The 20,234-nt window shown below is 42.4% G+C and overlaps 1 protein-coding gene across 5 annotated transcripts; it reads left to right on the top strand.

Annotated features, from left to right (window-relative positions):
• LOC131136557 (zinc finger protein ZFAT-like) lies at positions 1-19,664 on the top strand. Of its 5 annotated transcripts, none has more exons than XM_058083542.1 (25): positions 1-846; positions 1,416-1,574; positions 4,954-5,103; positions 5,174-5,305; positions 5,433-5,543; positions 6,816-6,968; positions 7,058-7,131; positions 7,751-7,792; positions 8,226-8,320; positions 8,454-8,528; positions 8,734-8,882; positions 9,846-9,937; positions 11,505-11,653; positions 11,742-12,465; positions 12,534-12,651; positions 14,305-14,537; positions 14,871-14,952; positions 15,072-15,185; positions 17,030-17,203; positions 17,318-17,406; positions 17,983-18,118; positions 18,195-18,301; positions 19,075-19,165; positions 19,254-19,360; positions 19,446-19,664. In XM_058083542.1, exons 1-25 carry the CDS (start codon positions 828-830, stop codon positions 19,632-19,634), a joined length of 3,564 nt encoding a protein of 1,187 aa, XP_057939525.1. In that variant the 5' UTR covers positions 1-827; the 3' UTR covers positions 19,635-19,664. The 5 variants fall into 5 exon arrangements, with proteins under 5 accessions (XP_057939525.1, XP_057939523.1, XP_057939522.1 ...); XM_058083540.1 differs by lacking the exon at positions 1-846 and adding an exon at positions 1,090-1,292 and having other exon boundaries at positions 19,075-19,162; XM_058083539.1 differs by lacking the exon at positions 1-846 and adding an exon at positions 1,091-1,292.
• The last annotated feature ends 570 nt before the right edge of the window (positions 19,665-20,234 follow it).

Genomic DNA, 20,234 nt, shown 5'->3' with positions numbered 1-20,234 from the left:
GCAATATAATAGGACCAAAAAGTCTTCATTCTGCAATTGAACGTGGGTTTATACAACAATTGAACAACACGCACATCTACATATACAGGTCAGAAAATCCTGTCAGTCAGTAAAACATGCTTAAACACCTTCTTGGGTTGTACCAGGACAACTCCTTACTGTAAGGTATCTTGACAGGAATGTAGTTAGAGGCTATTGTGTAGCCTAGAGTATGGGTTACAACTAGCAACATGAATGTGAAGCATGTGAGGCTGGTCAGGTTTGGTGAGAATTTTGCAGCAAGGTGTTCAGATTACTGAATACTGTTTATCAGTTTGCATTAAAAATTTAATACATGCTGACTAATATTAGTCCCACAAGGAGAAATTTCAGGTTTACTGCAGCAAAAGTACAGTAGCACAAAAGAACAGATAAAGTGCAAAAAAAGTCTGAAATAAAAAAAACTATATACAGTTATCTACATATCTAATCTAATATGAATTATTTTACAACAGCATATAATATGTAATCTTATTTATTTAACAGCCCAATAATGTTGAAACATGTTTGTTAGTGGGACAATCACAATCATTTCATTTGAAGTCTAAACTGCAGTGTAGTCCGCCTGGCCACAGATGGCGCTGTCACTTTGTACCAACCACCAAAACCAGTCTGCTTCCGCTCATCGCCTGGTTAAGAGGACATATTTCGCACATTCGTCAGAAATTTCATTGTAGACCAAGTAAAAATCAGCCCCAAAATTGCATTTCTGTAATAATACGCAGTTCTTGGCTTGATCATATTATCTAATTAATTGTTATAAATTTTATTTGTGGCCGTTGGCGAACATGGATAGGCAAAAAACAGGTAGGAATTTGTGTTAGCTTTACGTCGAATGTGTTTGTCGGTGCTCAGTGTTGACTTGGGGCGAATCGACATAAAGTGTATTTGGTACATATATATTTTTGCCTGCCCCTACCGTTTAATATTTAATAGTTGCAAAAATTGGAAGGTTTTGAGACAGCATCCTCGTTTGTATGCGGTAAGATAGATTTAAAAAAGAACAAGAAGTAAGAGTCTTGAAGTGACGCATCGTTAAATGAAAATTGAAGACACACGGTTGATTTAAAGATGCTGCCGCCCCGTTAAATCAGATTAATCTAGAACTCTCAAATAAACACAATGACTACTGATGTTATAACCCAAATTCCACGCCATGATCAGTAAAACATTTAACATTATATGTAATTCACCAAGTAAATTGCGTCATTTTATATTTTTTCAACCCCTCAAGAGTAGCATTATTATGAGAGGTCAGCAGGGTAACAGTGACCACACTGGGGATGTGTAACATGATTTGTGTACTCGTTGTCAATAGGTAGGTTAAAACTGGGGGCAAAATGTTGCTTAAAATCAAATTCTTTCTGTCTTTTCAGCTGGTTCTGTGTTTATGTGTCGGCTCTGCAACCTATTCTCCCCCACCCGCTCACTGCTGCTGGCCCATTGCTCTGAGATACACCCCCTTCATGGGCCTAGTGAAGACATCATTGTTGCTTTGCAGCCCCTTGCAGGAGTACCCTTGGAAACGTTAACAGGTCAGAACTCTGATTTTATTTTCTTTTTTAATGTATTATACCAGGGGTCTGATACTCAATGTACCTGGGGGCCACTGGAGCTAGGGTCTGGGCGAGGCTGGGCCGCATCAGGTTTTCCAAAAAACGCATTTATTAAAAACAGAAAAATGAATAAACTTGGCTTTGGTTACGATTTTCTACAAGAAAAGCTCAGATAAAACATTCCACTGTTCTCAAATATCTTACTTTTTATTTTTCTACACAAAATAAGATGGAAAATAAATAAACAAATCAAGAATAAAGAAAATCAATCAGTAATAAATAAATCTAATAATAATAATAAAATGGCAAATAATAAAAACTTAAGAAACCACATATAGTTGGTGGGTAGACAATTATTTTTTTCAGATTAAAATTAACAAAGCATTATTAGAGCCCTGTAGACATGACAAAACACGACTATAGTCACATTGATACTGTTTTTATTTACAACATATTGCGCAACTGCAGGGTCTTGTGACACATGCTAACTCGCAAACTAGAGATCTAGCGACTTTTTTTTTTTTTTTTTTTTTTTTTTGTCCCGTCCAGCCATTGGGGCAGATAGTATTGTTGATCTAAATGCCCTTACATGCTAGACAGATTTGCTCTGTGTCAGGAAAGGTGTTGGCTACAACTTCCCTGTACCATGAAATTTTATTTGCCGTTATTTGATGTCTTTGTTATGCCATTTGGGACGACCGGACCGGAGCAAGAAGAAGAACAGAAAAGAAGAAGAGAGAAGAGAAAGGTGGGGTCGGGGGGGGGGGGCAGTAGAGGGAGAGACAAAAACAGCAGCAACAAGAATTCCCAAAACAACAACAGTGACAAACAGAACAGTTAAATGTCAATGATGGCTAAGGGTCACACTGGAGATGATATCAGTGGAATGAAACAGTCCAACTTACCAATAGCAATAGTAACAATGAGGACATGACCCATGATAGTAAACACAATTGCAACCATACAGTTACAGTAATGAAAATCTCATTGCTTGACATCATTATTACTGTAATAATAGCATACCAATACTATATAAACATCAGGGATAAGAGAGTAGATTGTATAGAGAAGCACCCATGTGCTGTGAGTGCCCATATGGAGGTGTGTTGTGTATGTGAATGCGAGTGCGTGAATGTGTAATTGTCACTGAGAATGACAAAAGGAGAGAGACTGCCTTCTACCACCCAGCAAACCCCGCCCCGCGCAGCCAGGTCAAGCCCCCACCGCCAGAGATCCTCCGGCCCCGTGGGTGTGGGCAAAGCCAGGGCCGACTCCCCAAGACCCGCCCCCGAAGCAACTCCCCGAAGAGACCAGCAAGAGGCCATGGAGGAGCAATCCCAACCGGCAACAGGGCGCCAGCAGGCCGGAGGAGAGCCGCACCCCCGAGACCAGCGGGAGACCATACCCTACTAGGGCAGAAGGGCATCGAAGGCCACACACCCGTGGGCACAGGGGCGCCCCTGCCGGCCGGAAGGGAGCCCGTCCACGGCCGGAGGCACCGCCTCCCGCCCCCCACACACCCCCAGGAAGCAGAACCCGGCCCGCCCCAGGTAACCCCAGGCCCGACCACCGACATAGGACCGCCCCGGCCAGGACAGAAGAGGCCCGGGCACACTGCCCCATGGAGGACCGGGCGGTTGAGATGGAACACCCTACGCCAGACCCCCGCAGAGCCCCCCGTATATCTACATGGCCATATACCCACATACACATCCACACATATACATATATATATACATATATATATAATTATAATAAAACTAATCATTAATTATCTAAGTATTTAAAACAATAAATACATAAAATAAACTCAGACACATGCACACCCCATCCACTCAATACACACACATGCTGTGGACGTCCCCGGGTGGGGCGTCCGGGGCATCACAGGGTGGGGGACCCAGGGGTCCCAGACCCACAACCAGGCCCCGAGCCCAGGGAGGTACGGACCGCCAAGGCATAGCACCCCCAGACTCCCCTCGACCACGGCATCAGGGCTACTGCAGTGTGGCAGACAAAGGAGCGGGCGAGGGGAGGAGGCCCGCACATGAGCAAGCGGAGGGGGCGAGCAGGCGAGTGGTGAGGCGCTCCACTGCGCCGGCCGACATCCACCGGGCAGCTCACCCCCGTGAGGGAGAGCCATAGCTCCAAGTCACGGGGAGGCCACGCACCAGAGCCGAGGAGTTAAGACCAGCGCAAGGCCCCCGAAGGACCCCACCATCCACCGGGAGGGCCAGCCCCCCCCCGCCCCCAGAACCAGCAGCGCTCCGCCCACGTACCGGAGAACCATCCCCGACGAGCCCTAAGGCAAGACTGGGGATGGGCAAAGACAGGGACAGCGATGCGGCAGAGCATAGGACCAGTGGCAGCAGACACCCAAACGCCCGAAAGAGCACCGCCCCCCCAGCAGGCCCCACCCCGAGGAGCATGCTCCCCATCCCCACACGCCACCCCGGCCCCCGTACCCACGAGCAGGATCAGGTCCCCTCCCAACACACAGCCCGGTCCCCGCAGCAGCCACCACAGCGCAACAACCCCAAGCCACCACCGTAGACTTCAGGCCACCAGCAGCGCGGACCCCACTGCCTGGAGGCCGGTGAACGCCCCCCCAAGGGCACGTTGGCGCCCGCGACCCAGGACAGATCCAGGGAGGTAGCGCCAACCATGACACCAGGGCAAGCCCCGGCGTCAGCTCTAGAGCTCTAGAGCTCTAGAGATCTAGCGACTTAAACGGTAGCCTTCAAGTTATTTCCTTTAAACTTAAAAAGCCAAAAACGTACCACTTCCACACGGATAGGGAGGATAACTATTAACAGTTATTTAACCTTTAACATGAACATTAATCAAACGTAATAATTTTTTCTGGGTACATGATACCATACAGCATCCATATCAAACTTGCGCGGGCCGCACTAACATTAAACTTTCATATCAAGGCGGGGGCCTCAAACTAGGGCTGCGTGTTTGAGACCCCTGTATTGTACTTTTTATAATCTCCATCCATCCATTTTCCTCCACTTGTCCGGGTCCGGGTCATGGGGGCACCACTCATTCGGGAATCCCGGATTTCCCAGTCCCCGGCCACCTCCTCCAGCTCCACTGGGAGGACACATTTATCTCCACTCAAAGGCGTTCACAACATAGAACAAAATGATGAACAGAAAGATCTGGAACTAAAGACCTTTAGCTCTGTATGTGAGGCACTAATATAACCTTTTATGCATATTTAAAATAAATCAAACCCATGACCATTAATTTACTGTTCTAGCTTACTGCAGTAAAAGAGCAGGAAACAAACAGTATGTATTACTTTATGGAACACAATACAGTCGTTACTGAAATACAGTGACTTTTGCAGAGAGCCCTGTGAAGCGGAAACGAGGACGACCGAAAGGCTCCACCAAGAAACCTCGCACAGATTGCAGTGATGCCAGAGAAGACTCCACCCATTTTCCAGAAGACAACGTCCAAAGACAATCAACGCAGAAGGAGGACGGAGACACACAAGGTAAAGCGTCATCAAGAATGAAGTATTGCATGTTTATGGAAAGTCACCTGCCTTCCTTTTTCTCTACTAGGTGAAAATGACAGGATATCTGGCCTGAAATGCAACGACTGTCACCGTTTGTTCAGCAACAGACGACAGATCGTCAAACACATCTGCCTGAAAGCACCAGACGAGGACGAAGAGGAGGAAGAAGTTGGCATTGGTGAGGAAATATGTAAAACACGCATTACAAAAGTGTTAGACCGCAAAGTGCCATTCAGTCAAGGCAAGCACACAATAATAATATATTTATTTATGGCATAATTAAGTCATAATTGGCATATCTCCAGGCAACATCTATAGAAGAGAAGTTGAGGACTCTGAAAATTTGGACCCTCAGGGAGCAGATCCAAATCAGAGTCAGGAAATCCCCAAATGTTCAGACACCAAGAGAAGAAAGCGTAAGTTCCACCATAGACAGATAGTAGAACATTGATAAAACCTAGCAATCTCATCACACTAACATGCCACCAAACTTCGAAATGACAGATTTAACAAAATTGATGCTTCACAAGCTTCATCACAAACAAACATTTCCACTGTACAGTACTCAGGAACTGCAGGTAGCAGAGATGAGGGTGCTGAGGTTCTCATTGGGAGTGACCAGGATGGATAGGATCAGAGGCCAGATGTCTCTGGACATATCCGGACCATCTCAGTCTGACCTCTTTGACTTTATCTCCAAGGCCTCTAACATGTAATGTCCCTCAGATGTTCTCGTTCCTGATCCTATCCATCCTGGTCATTCCCAATGACAACCTCAGCACCTCAGCTAGCAATATATTGGTAGAAGGGTGCTGCATTTAGAGCTGCCATTGAGGAGGCATAGAGGAAGACCAAAGAGGAGGTTTATGGGTGTAGTGAAGGAGGACATGAGGGTCATTGGTGTGAGAGAGACAGATGCAGAAGACAAGATTGGATGGAGGAGATTGATTTTCTGTGGCGACCCCTGAAGGGAAAAGCCCAAAGAGAAAGAAGAAATACTCAAGGACTCATGTTACACTGTTGTTAGCATGACGGCTGACACTTCCTCCTCATGCTCCCCGGCCAGGGCCAGTTGACTCTGCCACGTTCATCAGTTCCTGGGAGAAGCAATCTCAAAAATGGCCTCCATCAACAGTTTTGGAAGGCTACCAGTGAAGAATGCCGGAAAGATAATTGGAGGGTTCCTTAAAACAAAACAAAAAAAGAAGTCAAAGAATAATTATTATAATTATATAAAACGGTAGGAGACAAGGGTTCAATTCCACCCTCGGCCATCTCTGTGTGGAGTTTGCATGTTCTCCCCGTGCATGCGTGGGTTTTCTCCGGGGACTCCGGTTTCCTCCCACATTCCAAAAACATGCTAGGTTAATTAGCGACTCCAAATTGTCCATAGGTATGAATGTGAGTGTGAATGGTTGTTTGTCTATATGTGCCCTGTGATTGGCTGGCGACCAGTCCAGGGTGTACCCTGCCTCTCGCCCAAAGACAGCTGGGATAGGCTCCAGCACCCCCCGCAACCCTTGTGAGGAAAAAGCGGTAGAAAATGAATGAATGAATATAAAACGGTGTCAATTCCAGTGTAGCAACATCTGCCTAATGTGATTTAGTTCTATTATATCTAAGAAAATTGTGATTTTCAGAATCATGCATCCCTCGATAATCGTATAAAATTCTTCTCCTGTGTGTAGGAATAAGGAGTTTTCAACGACCAAGACCCAACAAAAAAAGTCGTATGCTTTCCGAAGATGGCGTAAGTCACCCGTCCAAAGAAGATAGCCTTACAACAGGAAGCAAAAAAAGCGTCATCAATGTTGTACTCACTGAAGAGGAGTTACTTCCAGGCCAGTGTTGTGTGCTTTTTTTAAAAGAAAATTCCTATGGCGACATGTGAGACCGATAACTTTGATTGTTATCATCTCTCATACCACAGGTGTCACTAAAATGATTCCAATTGAGAACATTTCCACGGGAACGGAGCATGCAAACATTCCGGGTGACGTTCAGGTGAGTCTGGTAATTGACACAAATGAGATGAATTGAAATCTTTGTGCTTTGTTAAAATGGATTATGGATCTGACATTGACAAAGCATTTGATACACAAACTAGTAGAACGGTATGGCATGGCTGGTTTTGAATTGGATGAAATGCTACCCAGACATTTTTCAGCACTTCAGCACCGCTTTAGATGATTTTAACTGACTGTCACTTCAAGGCACACAGAATATCCTTGTAACACAGACTAGCACGAATGAGCGATAAACACTTTGAGTCACTTGAGATAGCGTCTGCATTCTCTCACTCCTGGTTGGAATAGATTTGATTAAGGATAGATACATCGATACATCGGTATCGGCCGATACACGCGTGGGTTCTCCGATGTATTTTTCCACCGCTTGATTTACAGTCAGGCATCCGCCGGGGCAGCTTTGTGTTGCACTACACACGTAGTGGCGGTACTCCGCCCCCACTGTTGAATCACATCAAGGGCGCGTTTTCACAAGTAAAATTGTTTAACGAAATTATTAATCTACAAAGTGTAAGATTAAATATACAGTATATATAAAATACTGAATGTTTTCTTTGTTCTTTGTTCTTTGTGCCCTGTGATTGGCTGGCCACCAGTCCAGGACAGCTGGGACAGGCTCCAGCACCCCCACGACCCTTGTGAGGATAAGCGGTAGAAAATGAAGGAATGAATGAATGAATCTCCACTATGCATCGACAAACACTATCCACACGCTCAACTGACTGACTCTCATCACAAAACCCCACATTTTAATGTTTAAGCCTGAGGGGTTTATATCGCTGAGTGATGTAATCAATTCAGGCCCCTCCCCCAATGAATCAAGCCTCGGTACACGCTTTGCGGAAGTGCCCACTCGATTACTCGACACATGCTTGTAACATGACTGCTGACTACATGACTATGCTAGCGTATTATTCAGGGGGCCGGGTCAAATGTGGAAGCGGGCTGTGTCCGGCCCCCGGGTCTTAGTTTTGGGACCCCTGTGTTAAATGCATATTGTGTTCTATGGCTGTATAAACAACAAATGCATTTGCCAATTTATTACTTTCTATTTGTGTTGCAAACATCCAGAGTACTCAAGCATCTCAGGGTGATCCAACAGATGTTGTGAGTCAATCCCAACCAACAGCTTGTGATGAAGACCCCAAAGCAGACCAGGAGCTAAGGTACTAAAATGTACAGTAAATATAATCTTACAAAGATTGTCTTTCTTTTGTCATAATCAAATGTATAAAAAAAACAGTGTTTGCGTTCTGACATTTTTCAACTTGTCGGATTCATTTTGTTTTCTACTTCCAGCTGCAGTTCAGACAAAACAACACCACCACCTGGAAAAGGCTTCCAGGAATATTCCATCAAGCAAGATGCACCCAAGTACTGTATGAATCTGTATAGTTCATTGATTGTCTGAATACTTTTGAAGTTGTAGCTATTGAAATGATGCAACTCTATATAAATAACCAGTTAGGCTAGATTGCTTTGTTTGCTTTGTCTGCTTAAGGGCAATTGAAGAATCTAACCTTTCACTAAACTTTGGCAACAACGATAATGATACTTGTCAATGTGTGTCTCTCCCCAGTTTACTCCAGAGCCAGCTCAAGGTCTTTGCCTGCGAGTTTTGCAATAAGATCTTTAAGTTTAGGCACTCGCTGATATCCCACCTCAGGACACACACTCAAGAGAAGCCCTTCAAGTGTCCACACTGTGACTACGCATCAGCCATCAAAGGTAAATTGATGATCATTTACCCCTAAGCAGAGCCATTCAACCCAAGATGACTGTGTTCTAATCTCGTGACATCACCTTTACTTCAGAAGTACTACTAATCGTATAAATACTGTGCCGCTCGCTAGTCGGTGATACTATGAAACTATAAAAGCAATCTTCACTTGCTAAATGTACTGCAAAAAAGGTCAGTAAGGATAATTCATAATGCCGACTACAGAGAACATACTAACTCCTTATTTCTAAAATCACTAATACTTCAACTTGCTGATATAGTTCATCTTCAAACAGCTAAAATAATGCATAAGGCTAAAAATAACCAATTAGCTAAAAATGTCATCCAATACTTCTCTACAAGAGAGGAGAAATATGATCTCAGGGAAGAAGTACATTTGAAACACTTCTATGCTAGGACAACGTTAAAAAGCCATAGCATTTCAGTATGTGGAATCAAACTATGGAACGGATTGAGTAAGGAACTCAAACAATGCAAAACGATGAGCGAATTTAAGAAACAATACAAGCAGTTGATGTTTGCTAAATACAAGGATGAAGAGTCTTGAACCAGTCATGATGTGCTATACATATCACTATATTGACACTTACTATGGTACCCATTATGTCATTGGATGATCATATCACCTCGTACTTTGGTATGTGACAAAAAATAAAAAAAAACCTTAAACTATATTAGGAAAGCAGGAAGTGAACAAATATAACAGTTACTGATTGTAAAAGTACCAGATGGAGGGGTAGGATTTAACAAGCTTTGCTTCTTCCTACTCCTTTTGGACATGTGGAACTGTGAACTGATTATGGGATGCATTCAATTGTAATCTGATGCATGTTCAAATGAAATAAAACCATTACCATTACCATACAGTAGGTCTTTCTTTGGCAGGAGCTCCCTTTAATATCACTTGTTCAGTTCTTTATTTTGTCCTTATTTCCCGCTTTGTCTTAAAGCCAACCTGAACGTTCACCTGAGGAAGCACACCGGAGAGAAGTTCAGTTGTCAACAGTGTCCTTTCCAATGCCTGAGCCCAGGACACCTAAAGGTCTGATTTCAATCATTCCAATTCATATTTGCGGTGGTACTCACATGATGTATAATGTGAGGCACTATTGTATGCATTTATCTTTTAAAACAGTCTGAGTTTAGCCTACCATAAAGCAGTATACTGGTTAGTGTGCAGTGTTTTAAACCTACACTTTAATAAGAGACTTCAATCCTTGACGATCCCAACCATTTTTTAAAAGACAAGCCCTTCAGTACCGGCTATTTTAGATGATTTTGGCTGATGTTTCAAGGCAGACAAAATATTGTTTTATATAGCTACATAAACATGGAACCTACCAAATGAAAGATTAGACTTCCCACTTTCATCAGAAAAAAAAGTTTGTTTCTACCTTTTTCCCGTCTTTATTCATCAGCAGTAAAACATAGGTACGTTTCAGGAAAATATCATTTGCCGATTACAAGGGAGAACACCAGCTTTTTGTGAAAAGATACATTTAAAGTAGGGATGTCCGATATTTACCTTTTTTGCCAAAAACCCATATGCCGATATTGTCCAACTCTCAATTTCCGACACCGATATCAGGTGATACCGATACCGTGTGTAACATGTGTAACATGACATACGGTATCTCCTGTGGTGCAATGAACACACGTGTTGTATACAGCATTTTTTAAATATTGGTTTTCATGATTGGGGAAAAAAACACCAATATTGCATTTATTTACTGATACTGATCGATACTGATAATTATTGGACACCCCTAATTTCATGTATAACTTTCATGAATTTTTTGCTTTTGTGGCAGCTGAATAAACAACACAAAAAAGGTTGTTCTACATCAAAATAACAATTTATATACAAATATAACATCATGAAGTATTTGCATTTGGAACAAAACTGTTTGTGTGCCTGCACATGTGTTAAAATGTCTCAATGCGTAACACAGTGTCACAATGCGTAACACAGTGTCACAATGCGTAACACAGTGTCACAATGCGTAACACGATGTCACAATGCCGTAACACGATGTCTCAATGCGCAACACGATGTCACAATGCGTAACAAGATGCCACAATGCGTAACGCGATGTCACAATGCGTAACACGATGTCACAATGCGTAACGCGATGCCACAATGCGTAACGCGATGCCACGATGCGTAACGCGATGCCACGATGCGTAACGCGGTGTCTCAATGCGTCACGCGGTGTCTCAATGCGTCACGCGGTGTCTCAATGCGTCACGCGGTGTCTCAATGCGTAACACAATGCGTAACACAATGCGTAACACAATGCGTAACACAATGCGTAACACAATGCGTAACACAATGCGTAACACAATGCGTAACACAATGCGTAAAACAATGCGTAAAACAATGCGTAAAACAATGTCACAATGCGTAACGCGGTGTCACAATGCGTAACACAATGCGTAACACAATGCGTAACACAATGCGTAACACAATGCGTAACACAATGTCACAATGCGTAACCTTCTGCAAGCTACATTCCTCCACTCTCTCTTACGTCCTTCTTGTCATGTGTTTCTGGTTCACATAAGAATAAATGAGAGGCGACTTGATCAAACTGTTTCTGGTTCTCCAGGTCCACATCGAGCGAGTACATTTGAAGCTGAAGCAGCATTGCAGCTACTGCCAGAAAAAGTACTCCGATGTGAAGAACTTAATCAAACATTTAGAAAAATGTCATAATCTGAAAGACCCGATTATCTACAAGAGCTACCAGGAACTGAGGTGTCAACAACAGCATTGAAATATTTCACATCACAGACAAATTGAATTATCAGCTCATCTGCCTTGCCGCTCTCTTCTGTTTGTTCAGGTTGAAGACTCGGCAGGGTCTCCGACAACTCCTCTACCACTGTCCCACCTGCCACCGTCGCTTTAAGAACTTCCTGGAGCGTGAGCGTCACCTGCTAGTCCACGGGCCCCAGCGGCCCTTTGCATGCTTGCTCTGTGACCACGCTGGAACCAGTTTAGCCAACCTCGCCGCTCACGTCAGGAAGCATCCGTTCTTGTACGTGTGCTGCGCATGTGAGAAGACGTTTGTCAGCTGTCAGAGACTCAGGAGTCATCTCGCAGAGTGTCACTCTGAGCTGGAGCAAGAGCAGGTGTTCACAGAGTGTATTAAAAACAGCTTCTACTTGATGAGTGGTGCAGGAAGCTTGTCTGGAGATGAAGACAGAGAGGACAGCAGAGAAGGTAGAGGAAATGGCGATGACGCTCAACAGTGGCGGGAAGGCGAAGATGAGCATCGAGAAAATAAGGACATTCAATTTCAGGGTGAAAATGTTGAAGCTGAGAGAACAACTGAGGAACCCAAAAATATCCCTGAGGTGCAACAGGGGGCCGATTCCTCAGAGATGAACTACATGACAGATAATAATAAGCAAGGACACACCCCTCATATGGAAAACACACCCACAAATCCAAACACAAAATTAGCTGATGATAACACTAAAGTATCTTCTTTATTATTGGCGGGGAGTAAAAATCTCCCATCAGCACCTTCAGAAGACGACCATCAAACTCCGCAATCAGAAAAGGTACAATAATTACACAAATAATAGCTTGTTTCACTAATTGATCCACTTATTTGTTTATATTATTCCAGGGATTGCAATTAAGTGCATTCCAGCAGGTGTTGTCGTCCCTTCCGAAGACGCATCTTGATATGGAGACATTTCAACGGCTAAGGAAAATGTATGGAGACCTGGAGTGTCAATACTGTGGTGAGATGATGTAGCCTGCACAATATACACTACTCTGTATCATCCATGAGCAAGAAATGTATCAAACATTCTACATTAACCGTAGTAACACTTTTCACTTTTGAGGTCAACGTGGTAGAATAAGGGTCAAATATCTTTTTGGGTATCTCTGTGGGGACTTTGCATGTGCAAATTCCAATATCATGCATGTTAGTGTAACTGGGGACTCAATTGTCCATTAGTGTGAATGTGAGTATGAATAGTTGTTTGTTTATATGTGCCCTGTGATTGACCGGCAACAAGTCCTGAGATCCTGCCTCTCGCTGAAAGTCGGCTGGGATAGGCTCCAGCATAGCCATGCGACCGTAGTAAGGATAAGTGATGTAGAAGGTGGATGTATGGATGGATGCATGTTAGGTTAATTGCAGATTCTACATTGTCCATATGTGTGAATGTGAGTATAAATGGTTGTTTATATGTGGGGCGGCACTGCGGTCTAGTGGTTAGCGCGCAGACCTCACAGCTAGGAGACCAGGATTCAATTCCACCCTCTGCCATCTCTGTGTGGAGTTTGCATGTTCTCCCCGTGCATGCGTGGGTTTTCTCCGGGTACTCCGGTTTCTTCCCACATTCCAAAAACATGCTAGGTTAATTGGCGACTCCAAATTGTCCATAGGTATGAATGTGAGTGTGAATGGTTGTTTGTCTATATGTGCCCTGTGGTTGGCTGGCCACCAGTCCAGGATGTACCCCGCCTCTCGCCCGAAGACAGCTGGGATAGGCTCCAGCACCCCGGCGACCCTCGTGAGGAAAAAGCGGTAGAAAATGAATGAATGAGAATAAGGAACAAGTAAGACGTGGTACCACTTCCACATGGAATGGGAGGAGAATTATTATTATTATAATTATTATTATTTTTCACTCTGTCATGTCAGAAATGCGATGGCGGACTCTATGTAGTGTGAAGATTAGATGTGTTCTGTGATTGATTGGTGACCAGTCCAGGGTGTACCCCACCTCTCACCTAAAGTCAGCTGGGATAGGCTCCAGCTCACTCATGACCCTAATTGAGGACAGGATGGATGGATGGATGTGAAAGAGGTGGAAACGGAACTACATCTTCTAAAATATTTCATTCATTCGTTCATTTTCTACCGCTTATCCTCACGAGGGTCAGAAGGGGTGCTGGAACCTATACCAGCTGTCTTCAGGCGAGAGGTGGGGTACACCCTGGACTGGTTGCCAGCCAATCACATGGCACATATACACAAACAACCATTCACACTCACATTCATACCTATGGACAATTAACCCAGCATGTTTTTGGAATGTGGGAGGAAACCCACGCATTCATGGGGAGAACATGCAAAGTCCACAAAGAGATGGCCGAGGGTGGGATTGAACTCGGGTCTCCTAGCTGTGGGGTCTGTGTGCTAACCACTAGACCGACATGCAGCCTTCTCAAAAATATTTGAGGATACTTATTCACTATTAAACTACAGCCACATTTATAAACATTGTAAAAACCGAACCTTATTGTATATCACTAGTAACCATTGGTAAGTTATCACAACTTTTCATCCACCTCTTCTATAGGGTATCATTTTAATGTGCATGTGTGCTTAATGCGGCCAGTGAGTCTGAATCTAAAGATTGTTTTTCCGTTCCACACAGGGAAACTGTTTTGGTACAAAGTCCACTACAACGCCCATATACGTACACACACTAAGGAGCACTTGCACTACTGCTCAAAGTGTAACTACTCTTCCATCACTAAAAGCTCTTTAAAGAGGCACCTAATTCAGAAGCACAGTGGCTTGCTGCTGACATGTTCTAATCCGGGATGTAAATACACTACTCCTGACAAATACAAACTACAAGCCCATCGAAGGACCCATCAGGAAGAGGTAACTCAGAGGAAAATTACTGTGCAATTACTGTAAAATGTTTTTACATTCTACGACTCATGAGGCCTTGATTTATTAAATTGTGCTTTGCTGAAATTGTTGAAACTTTTGTTGACTGTGTGCTGAATACAGTAATTTTGCATTGAATTGAATGTGCATGCCTGATATAAACATTGTGGCTATCTCTTAAAATGGCCAAAATGAATTTTAAAAGTAATTTAATTGAGCCATCAAAATTGTAATTTATATTTATATGCATGATTTTAGAATGAAAATGATTTTATTTCTTATTTGACTGTTTTTAAGTTGTATTATTTTTGCATGTGTTTACAGTGCAAGACTGCACCCTGTCCCATCTGCCATCAAAACTATCCAGAGCACAGACTGAGACGACACATCCAAATATCCCACCCCGGTAAAAGGCACACATATACAGTATAATATGACATGAACTAGTTAAAAGGTCTTAAAATGGTTAAACAGGAACGGTACAGATGGAACATACAGATATTTTTTTGATTGTGTGTTGAACAGATACAATACCAGTTAAAGGACTGATGGTAAAGCGTGCAGAGAAGTGTCCTTACTGTGAGTCTTACTACTTAAAGAACAGCAGTGACTTTCAGCAGCACATCTGGGCCCACCAAGGTAAGAACTCACACATAAAAGTAGGGATCGACCGATATGTTTTTTTTCGGGCAGATGCCGATACTGATTTTTCCCCATCACCCTTAGCCGATGGCCGATTTTGCTTAGGCCGATATTTGTGGCCGATACTGCTTTTGCTCCCTCAATTTACATGAGAAAATGCTAACAAATATTGTAGGTCTCAAGTTTAAACATTTATTGAAATGTAAACACTGAACACAGTAGCATTCAGCTTTCTGAAACACACATTTAAACGGCATTATCAACTTTAAAAGGAATAAATATTCAACCATGTGCAAAACATTTCTGTCGTAGTTAAAGTTTTATCCAGCATCGATGTGATGACTGCTCCTCCGCCTCCCCACCTCCACACACAAACACATCACACTGACACAATGTAGTACGAGATATAAAACATTTTTCTCATCATTAAAGTTTGTGTTGTGCACGCTAAAGACCTCTGATAGCAGACACGGCTGCTCGGAGTGCTCGGAGAGAGCGCACACACATAACACGACACGCATTTAACCTCAGCCCGGCGTTGTCTGAATGAAAGTCCTCCAAACACCATGGGACTGAATTGCCAAGGTTGCCATTAAAGCTGTGTTGCTAACAGCTGTACATATTAGCCTCCAACTACATCAACAGCTCCCTAATTCCAACGGTAGGCACTTTTAAAGATGAAGCATTCAGCAGCATTCCTGGTTTTCACACCCACAAACTAAACTATATTTTCAAGTACGTATATTGCATGCACTTGGCGTTCATGTTTCCTATTTCAAAGCAGGTGGCAATATTTCAACTAAATTTAACCGTTAGATGCTAATTCAAAGTTGAAAACGTACCCTTGTTGTGATTCACCACTCTTGCAATGAGGTAGGGGTACCATGACTTCGTGTGTTGCAAGGCCTTCCGGCAACACAAAGCTGCCCGGCGGATGCCTGTCTATAAATCATGCGGCGGAAAAATACATCGGCAAACCCATGCACGTATCGGCCAATACCGATTCAAGTAAAGAACGCAAATATCAGCCAATCCTTACATAAAACCCTCATGAAATCACAATTATATGTATTGTAAAGGGAAGCTTGTAATGTACTGTAATTTTCCGTGTATAAGCTGCACCCAATACATTTAGAGGGAAAACCACATTTGTTCATATATGAGGATCAGGCAGCTCTTTATTTGACAGGAGACAATCATGAGCGATGAGAAAATTCACACTGAGCTTGTCAACCCATTCAATATGACAGCCGAACAGTCAATATAACTCACTGTGTCATCTTACAAACAACATTAAACTCATCACACAGCAACTTAAACATCAAAAGGAACTTGGGAAATATATATTACATGTACCATTCGTTCATTTTCTACTGCTTTTTCCTCATGAGGGTCGCGGGGGTGCTGGAGCCTATCCCAGCTGTCTTCGGGCGAGAGGTGGGGTACACCCTGGACTGGTCGCCAGCCAATCACAGGGCACATATAGACAAACAACCATACACATTCACTTACATGTACCAATAAGAGTTTAAAATAACAAACAGCAGCTATTTAAAAAATTATCCCTAAGAGTAGTTCATAAGAGGACGAGCGACATAGATTGGTGGCATTGCAATGCTGCTGCTCTCCACTAGGGGGAGTCAGACGCACAGAGCTAGAGGGAGGCTGATGTCACTGCAGCACCTCAATGAATATGTTGCTCAGATGCAATACCTTATGGGAAAACTTTCAATTTTTAATGTTAAATCTGTATTGGTACATGTTTATGTATTTCTAAAGTATACTGTTGGAGTGTTAAGGTGCTGTGTGATGAAATTAGTGTTGTGAATTTATGTTTGCAGGTGTCAAGCCATTCGTCTGCAGTATTTGTGACTATGCAAGCCGCAGCAGGAACAACCTGAAAAATCACATGAACCGACATAACAAAGAAAGGTGTCACGTCTGTGATTTGTGCGGTAAAACACTTAAATCCAAAGTGTCGTTGAAGACCCACAGACTGAGCCACACTGATGAAGGTATTTGCATTCTTATGACTTAGCAAAAATGTCATTCAGTCATTTTAAAGATACACACCATTTTTCTCCGAAGAATTGACTGACAGAATGAAACTGTTTTTGTTTTTAATCCAGGGAAGCGGTTTAGGTGCTCAGAGTGTGACTTCACGTCTGCTTTGAAGGCTCCATTGGTCAGACACATGGAGCAGCATGCTGAATTTAAGGTCAGACGAGATTTGTACCCAATGTCATACCGAGCTGCACCCCATTCACTTTGCCCCGAGGAGTGTGTTGTAAAAGTGTAAAAAGATCATCCTTTTCATGAATTTGTGTCATGTTTTATAACGTTTCAAAACACACTTTTATATAATATAATAAGTATGCAATGAAGTCTGTAAAATTAAATAATTAAAAATAAAAAAAATGTTAACTATAATGATGAAAATGGTAATATTAATGATGATTATAATGATGGTAATAATGATAAAGATTATAACAATAATAATAATAATATTACAATGATAATAATAACAGGGGAAAACAAGACAGTGGCATGAACATGATTATATCTTGCAAAAAGGGGTAGGCATTTATAAGCTTTTGCTTCAGCCTACTCCTTTTGGGCTTGTTATCAGATAGTTGAATACAAATGTAAATTATGGAAAGTTATATTTTGATTGATGTAAGAAATGCACTGTAATGTTTCATATATTTTCCCAAATAAAGGAAAAAAAAAAAAGTATTGCCTCAGAAAAGCACTTATGCCTTACAAATGTCCTTCATTCTGCTTTACTGTACAGCCATTTCGATGTGCTCACTGCCATTATTCCTGCAACACATCCGGTCCCTTGAAGCGACACTATAAGACAAAACACCCGGATCAGAAATACCAGAATGTCGGAAAAGGTTTCTCTGACCCGGAGTATTCAAGACAAGGTCAGACTGTAAAGTGGAACGTATTCTTAAATCATGGACTGTCTTAGAATATCTGTTTTCTGTGTACTGTGTTTAGGTGGCATCAAGTGCCCTGAATGTAGGTTTGTTTATGGCACCAAATGGGAGCTGAATCGACACTTGAAGAAGAAGCATGGTCCGAAACAGATGGAATGCACCTGGGAGGTATATATAATAATAATAATAATACATTTTATTTGTATAGCGCTTTTCAAAATACTCAAAGACACTTTACAGAAGAATGGAGTTGAATTAAGCAAGTAAAGAGAGTAGAAGATACACCAAAATACAACATATTTATATATTATTACAAAGATATGGTGGATGAGCTGTTTTCTGTGGAAAATGGCTTGTTTTCAGAGAAAAACTAATGTATTAAATAATTTTTTATGAACAAAAATCCCCACGTTGGGCGGCACGGCGGTCTAGTGGTTAGCACGCAGACCTCACAGCGACGAGACCAGGGTTCAATTCCACCCTCGGGCATCTCTGTGTGGAGTTTGCATGTTCTCCCCGTGCATGCGTGGGTTTTCTCCGGGTACTCCGGTTTCCTCCCACATTCCAAAAACATGCTAGGTTAATTGGCGACTCCAAATTGTCCATAGGTATGAATGTGAGTGTGAATGGTTGTTTGTCTATATGTGCCCTGTGATTGGCTGGCGACCAGTCTAGGGTGTACCCCGCCTCTCGCCCAAAGACAGCTGGGATAGGCTCTAGCACCCCCCGCGACCCTCATGAGGAAAAAGCGGTAGAAAATGAATGAATGAATGAAAATCCCCACGTTTGTGGGACCATGAATGCTGAATTGTGTATTTGTTGTACTCCATTGTACATGTGCAAACTACAACTGCAGTTATCAAGGTTGTTAAATGATTATCTAATTAACATGACCACCTTTCTGACCATGTACATTATATGTTTTATTTGTCAATATTCAGGTGGAGGAGACAGTAGAGACACATTATGTGCCTTTGGAGCAAGAGGAGCAGTTGACAGAAGACAATGTAGCTGCCCTGCAAGACAATGGTGGTAATTACTACAAGTACTCAGAAGGAAAATTAAAACATTTCAGTGTATTTGCATTTTAACAGGTTATTTTATTTATTTTTGCAAACAGGAGCTGTTAATATTCTCCAGCAGATAGCCGAGTTTAATTCCGAGACACATGATGCCATCACTTCCATGGTGGCCATGGCCCCCGGCACTGTTGCTGTGGTAGAGCAGGTAAACACTTTCCTGTGTGTTTTCTGGAAGCACACGATCTCTTTAAAATGTGATGTTTATTTGGAGTTATGGCCGGCCTTTGCAGGTGGAGGATGAGAAGGAGGTTGCCAACAATCAGCTGGTGGTTGTGAACGCAGATGGGGATCTTACAGGTGACCAGGTGATGGTGGTGGAGGAGGGGCATGGACTGGAGGCCCTGACGGTCCTCACTCAGGGCGACAACAATCACCACTTTATTGTCTATGTCCAGGAACAAACTGTGGAAATAAACTAGAAATGCTTGCATTTTGCATCAGACTGTCAATATCAGTCAATATCACTGCAGTATTCTTCAACAGTTGATAATAGGCCTTTTTATTTGACACAATAAAATCAACCAATACGTATATACCACATGAGTTTAATTTATTTTTGTCACCAACATTTCATACAAAAAGTGCAATACCTTGTGAGATATACTTTTTATCTGCAGAACTTATTTAATAAATTCCCTGTTCTAAACTGGCAGATGTGTCATGTGGTTCTATTTAATTAAAAAACTAAAAATTCATACAAAGTTGAATTCATATTTTAGTGTTGCTTTCCTGTCTACATGGATATTTTTCATAAATTGAGTCATCGAACTTTATTGACAACATAATATTAGATTGTAGCATTAATTAATTTTCCACCAGTATCTACATGAATGCTTAATTCATAATTCATATTCATAGACAAAAACAGGAATTGTTACACATGTTGTGGTATGTGGTCTTGTGAATGTATTATTAAAAATAAAACAGTAGATGTTTATTTTCTATAAACTAACCAGAAGCAAAAAGAACTTCATTGACAACATAATATTAGCTTGTAGTATTAATTAATTTTCCACCAG

Source organism: Doryrhamphus excisus, chromosome 10 (assembly GCF_030265055.1).
Source record: "Doryrhamphus excisus isolate RoL2022-K1 chromosome 10, RoL_Dexc_1.0, whole genome shotgun sequence".
Taxonomy (NCBI): Eukaryota; Metazoa; Chordata; class Actinopteri; order Syngnathiformes; family Syngnathidae; genus Doryrhamphus; species Doryrhamphus excisus.
The sequence above is the reverse complement of the archived record's forward strand: the minus strand, read 5'-3'. Positions and strand labels throughout refer to the sequence as shown.

Bases quoted from the DNA above. Each gene is read 5' to 3' on its own strand.
- LOC131136557 (XM_058083539.1), top strand. From the start codon at position 1,196: ATGATCAGTAAAACATTTAACATTATATGTAATTCACCAAGTAAATTG. The intron at 5,544-6,815 runs GTAAGTTCCACC...TCCTGTGTGTAG, and splicing joins AGACACCAAGAGAAGAAAGC to GAATAAGGAGTTTTCAACGA. The intron at 17,204-17,317 runs GTATTTGCATTC...TTTTTAATCCAG, and splicing joins ACTGAGCCACACTGATGAAG to GGAAGCGGTTTAGGTGCTCA.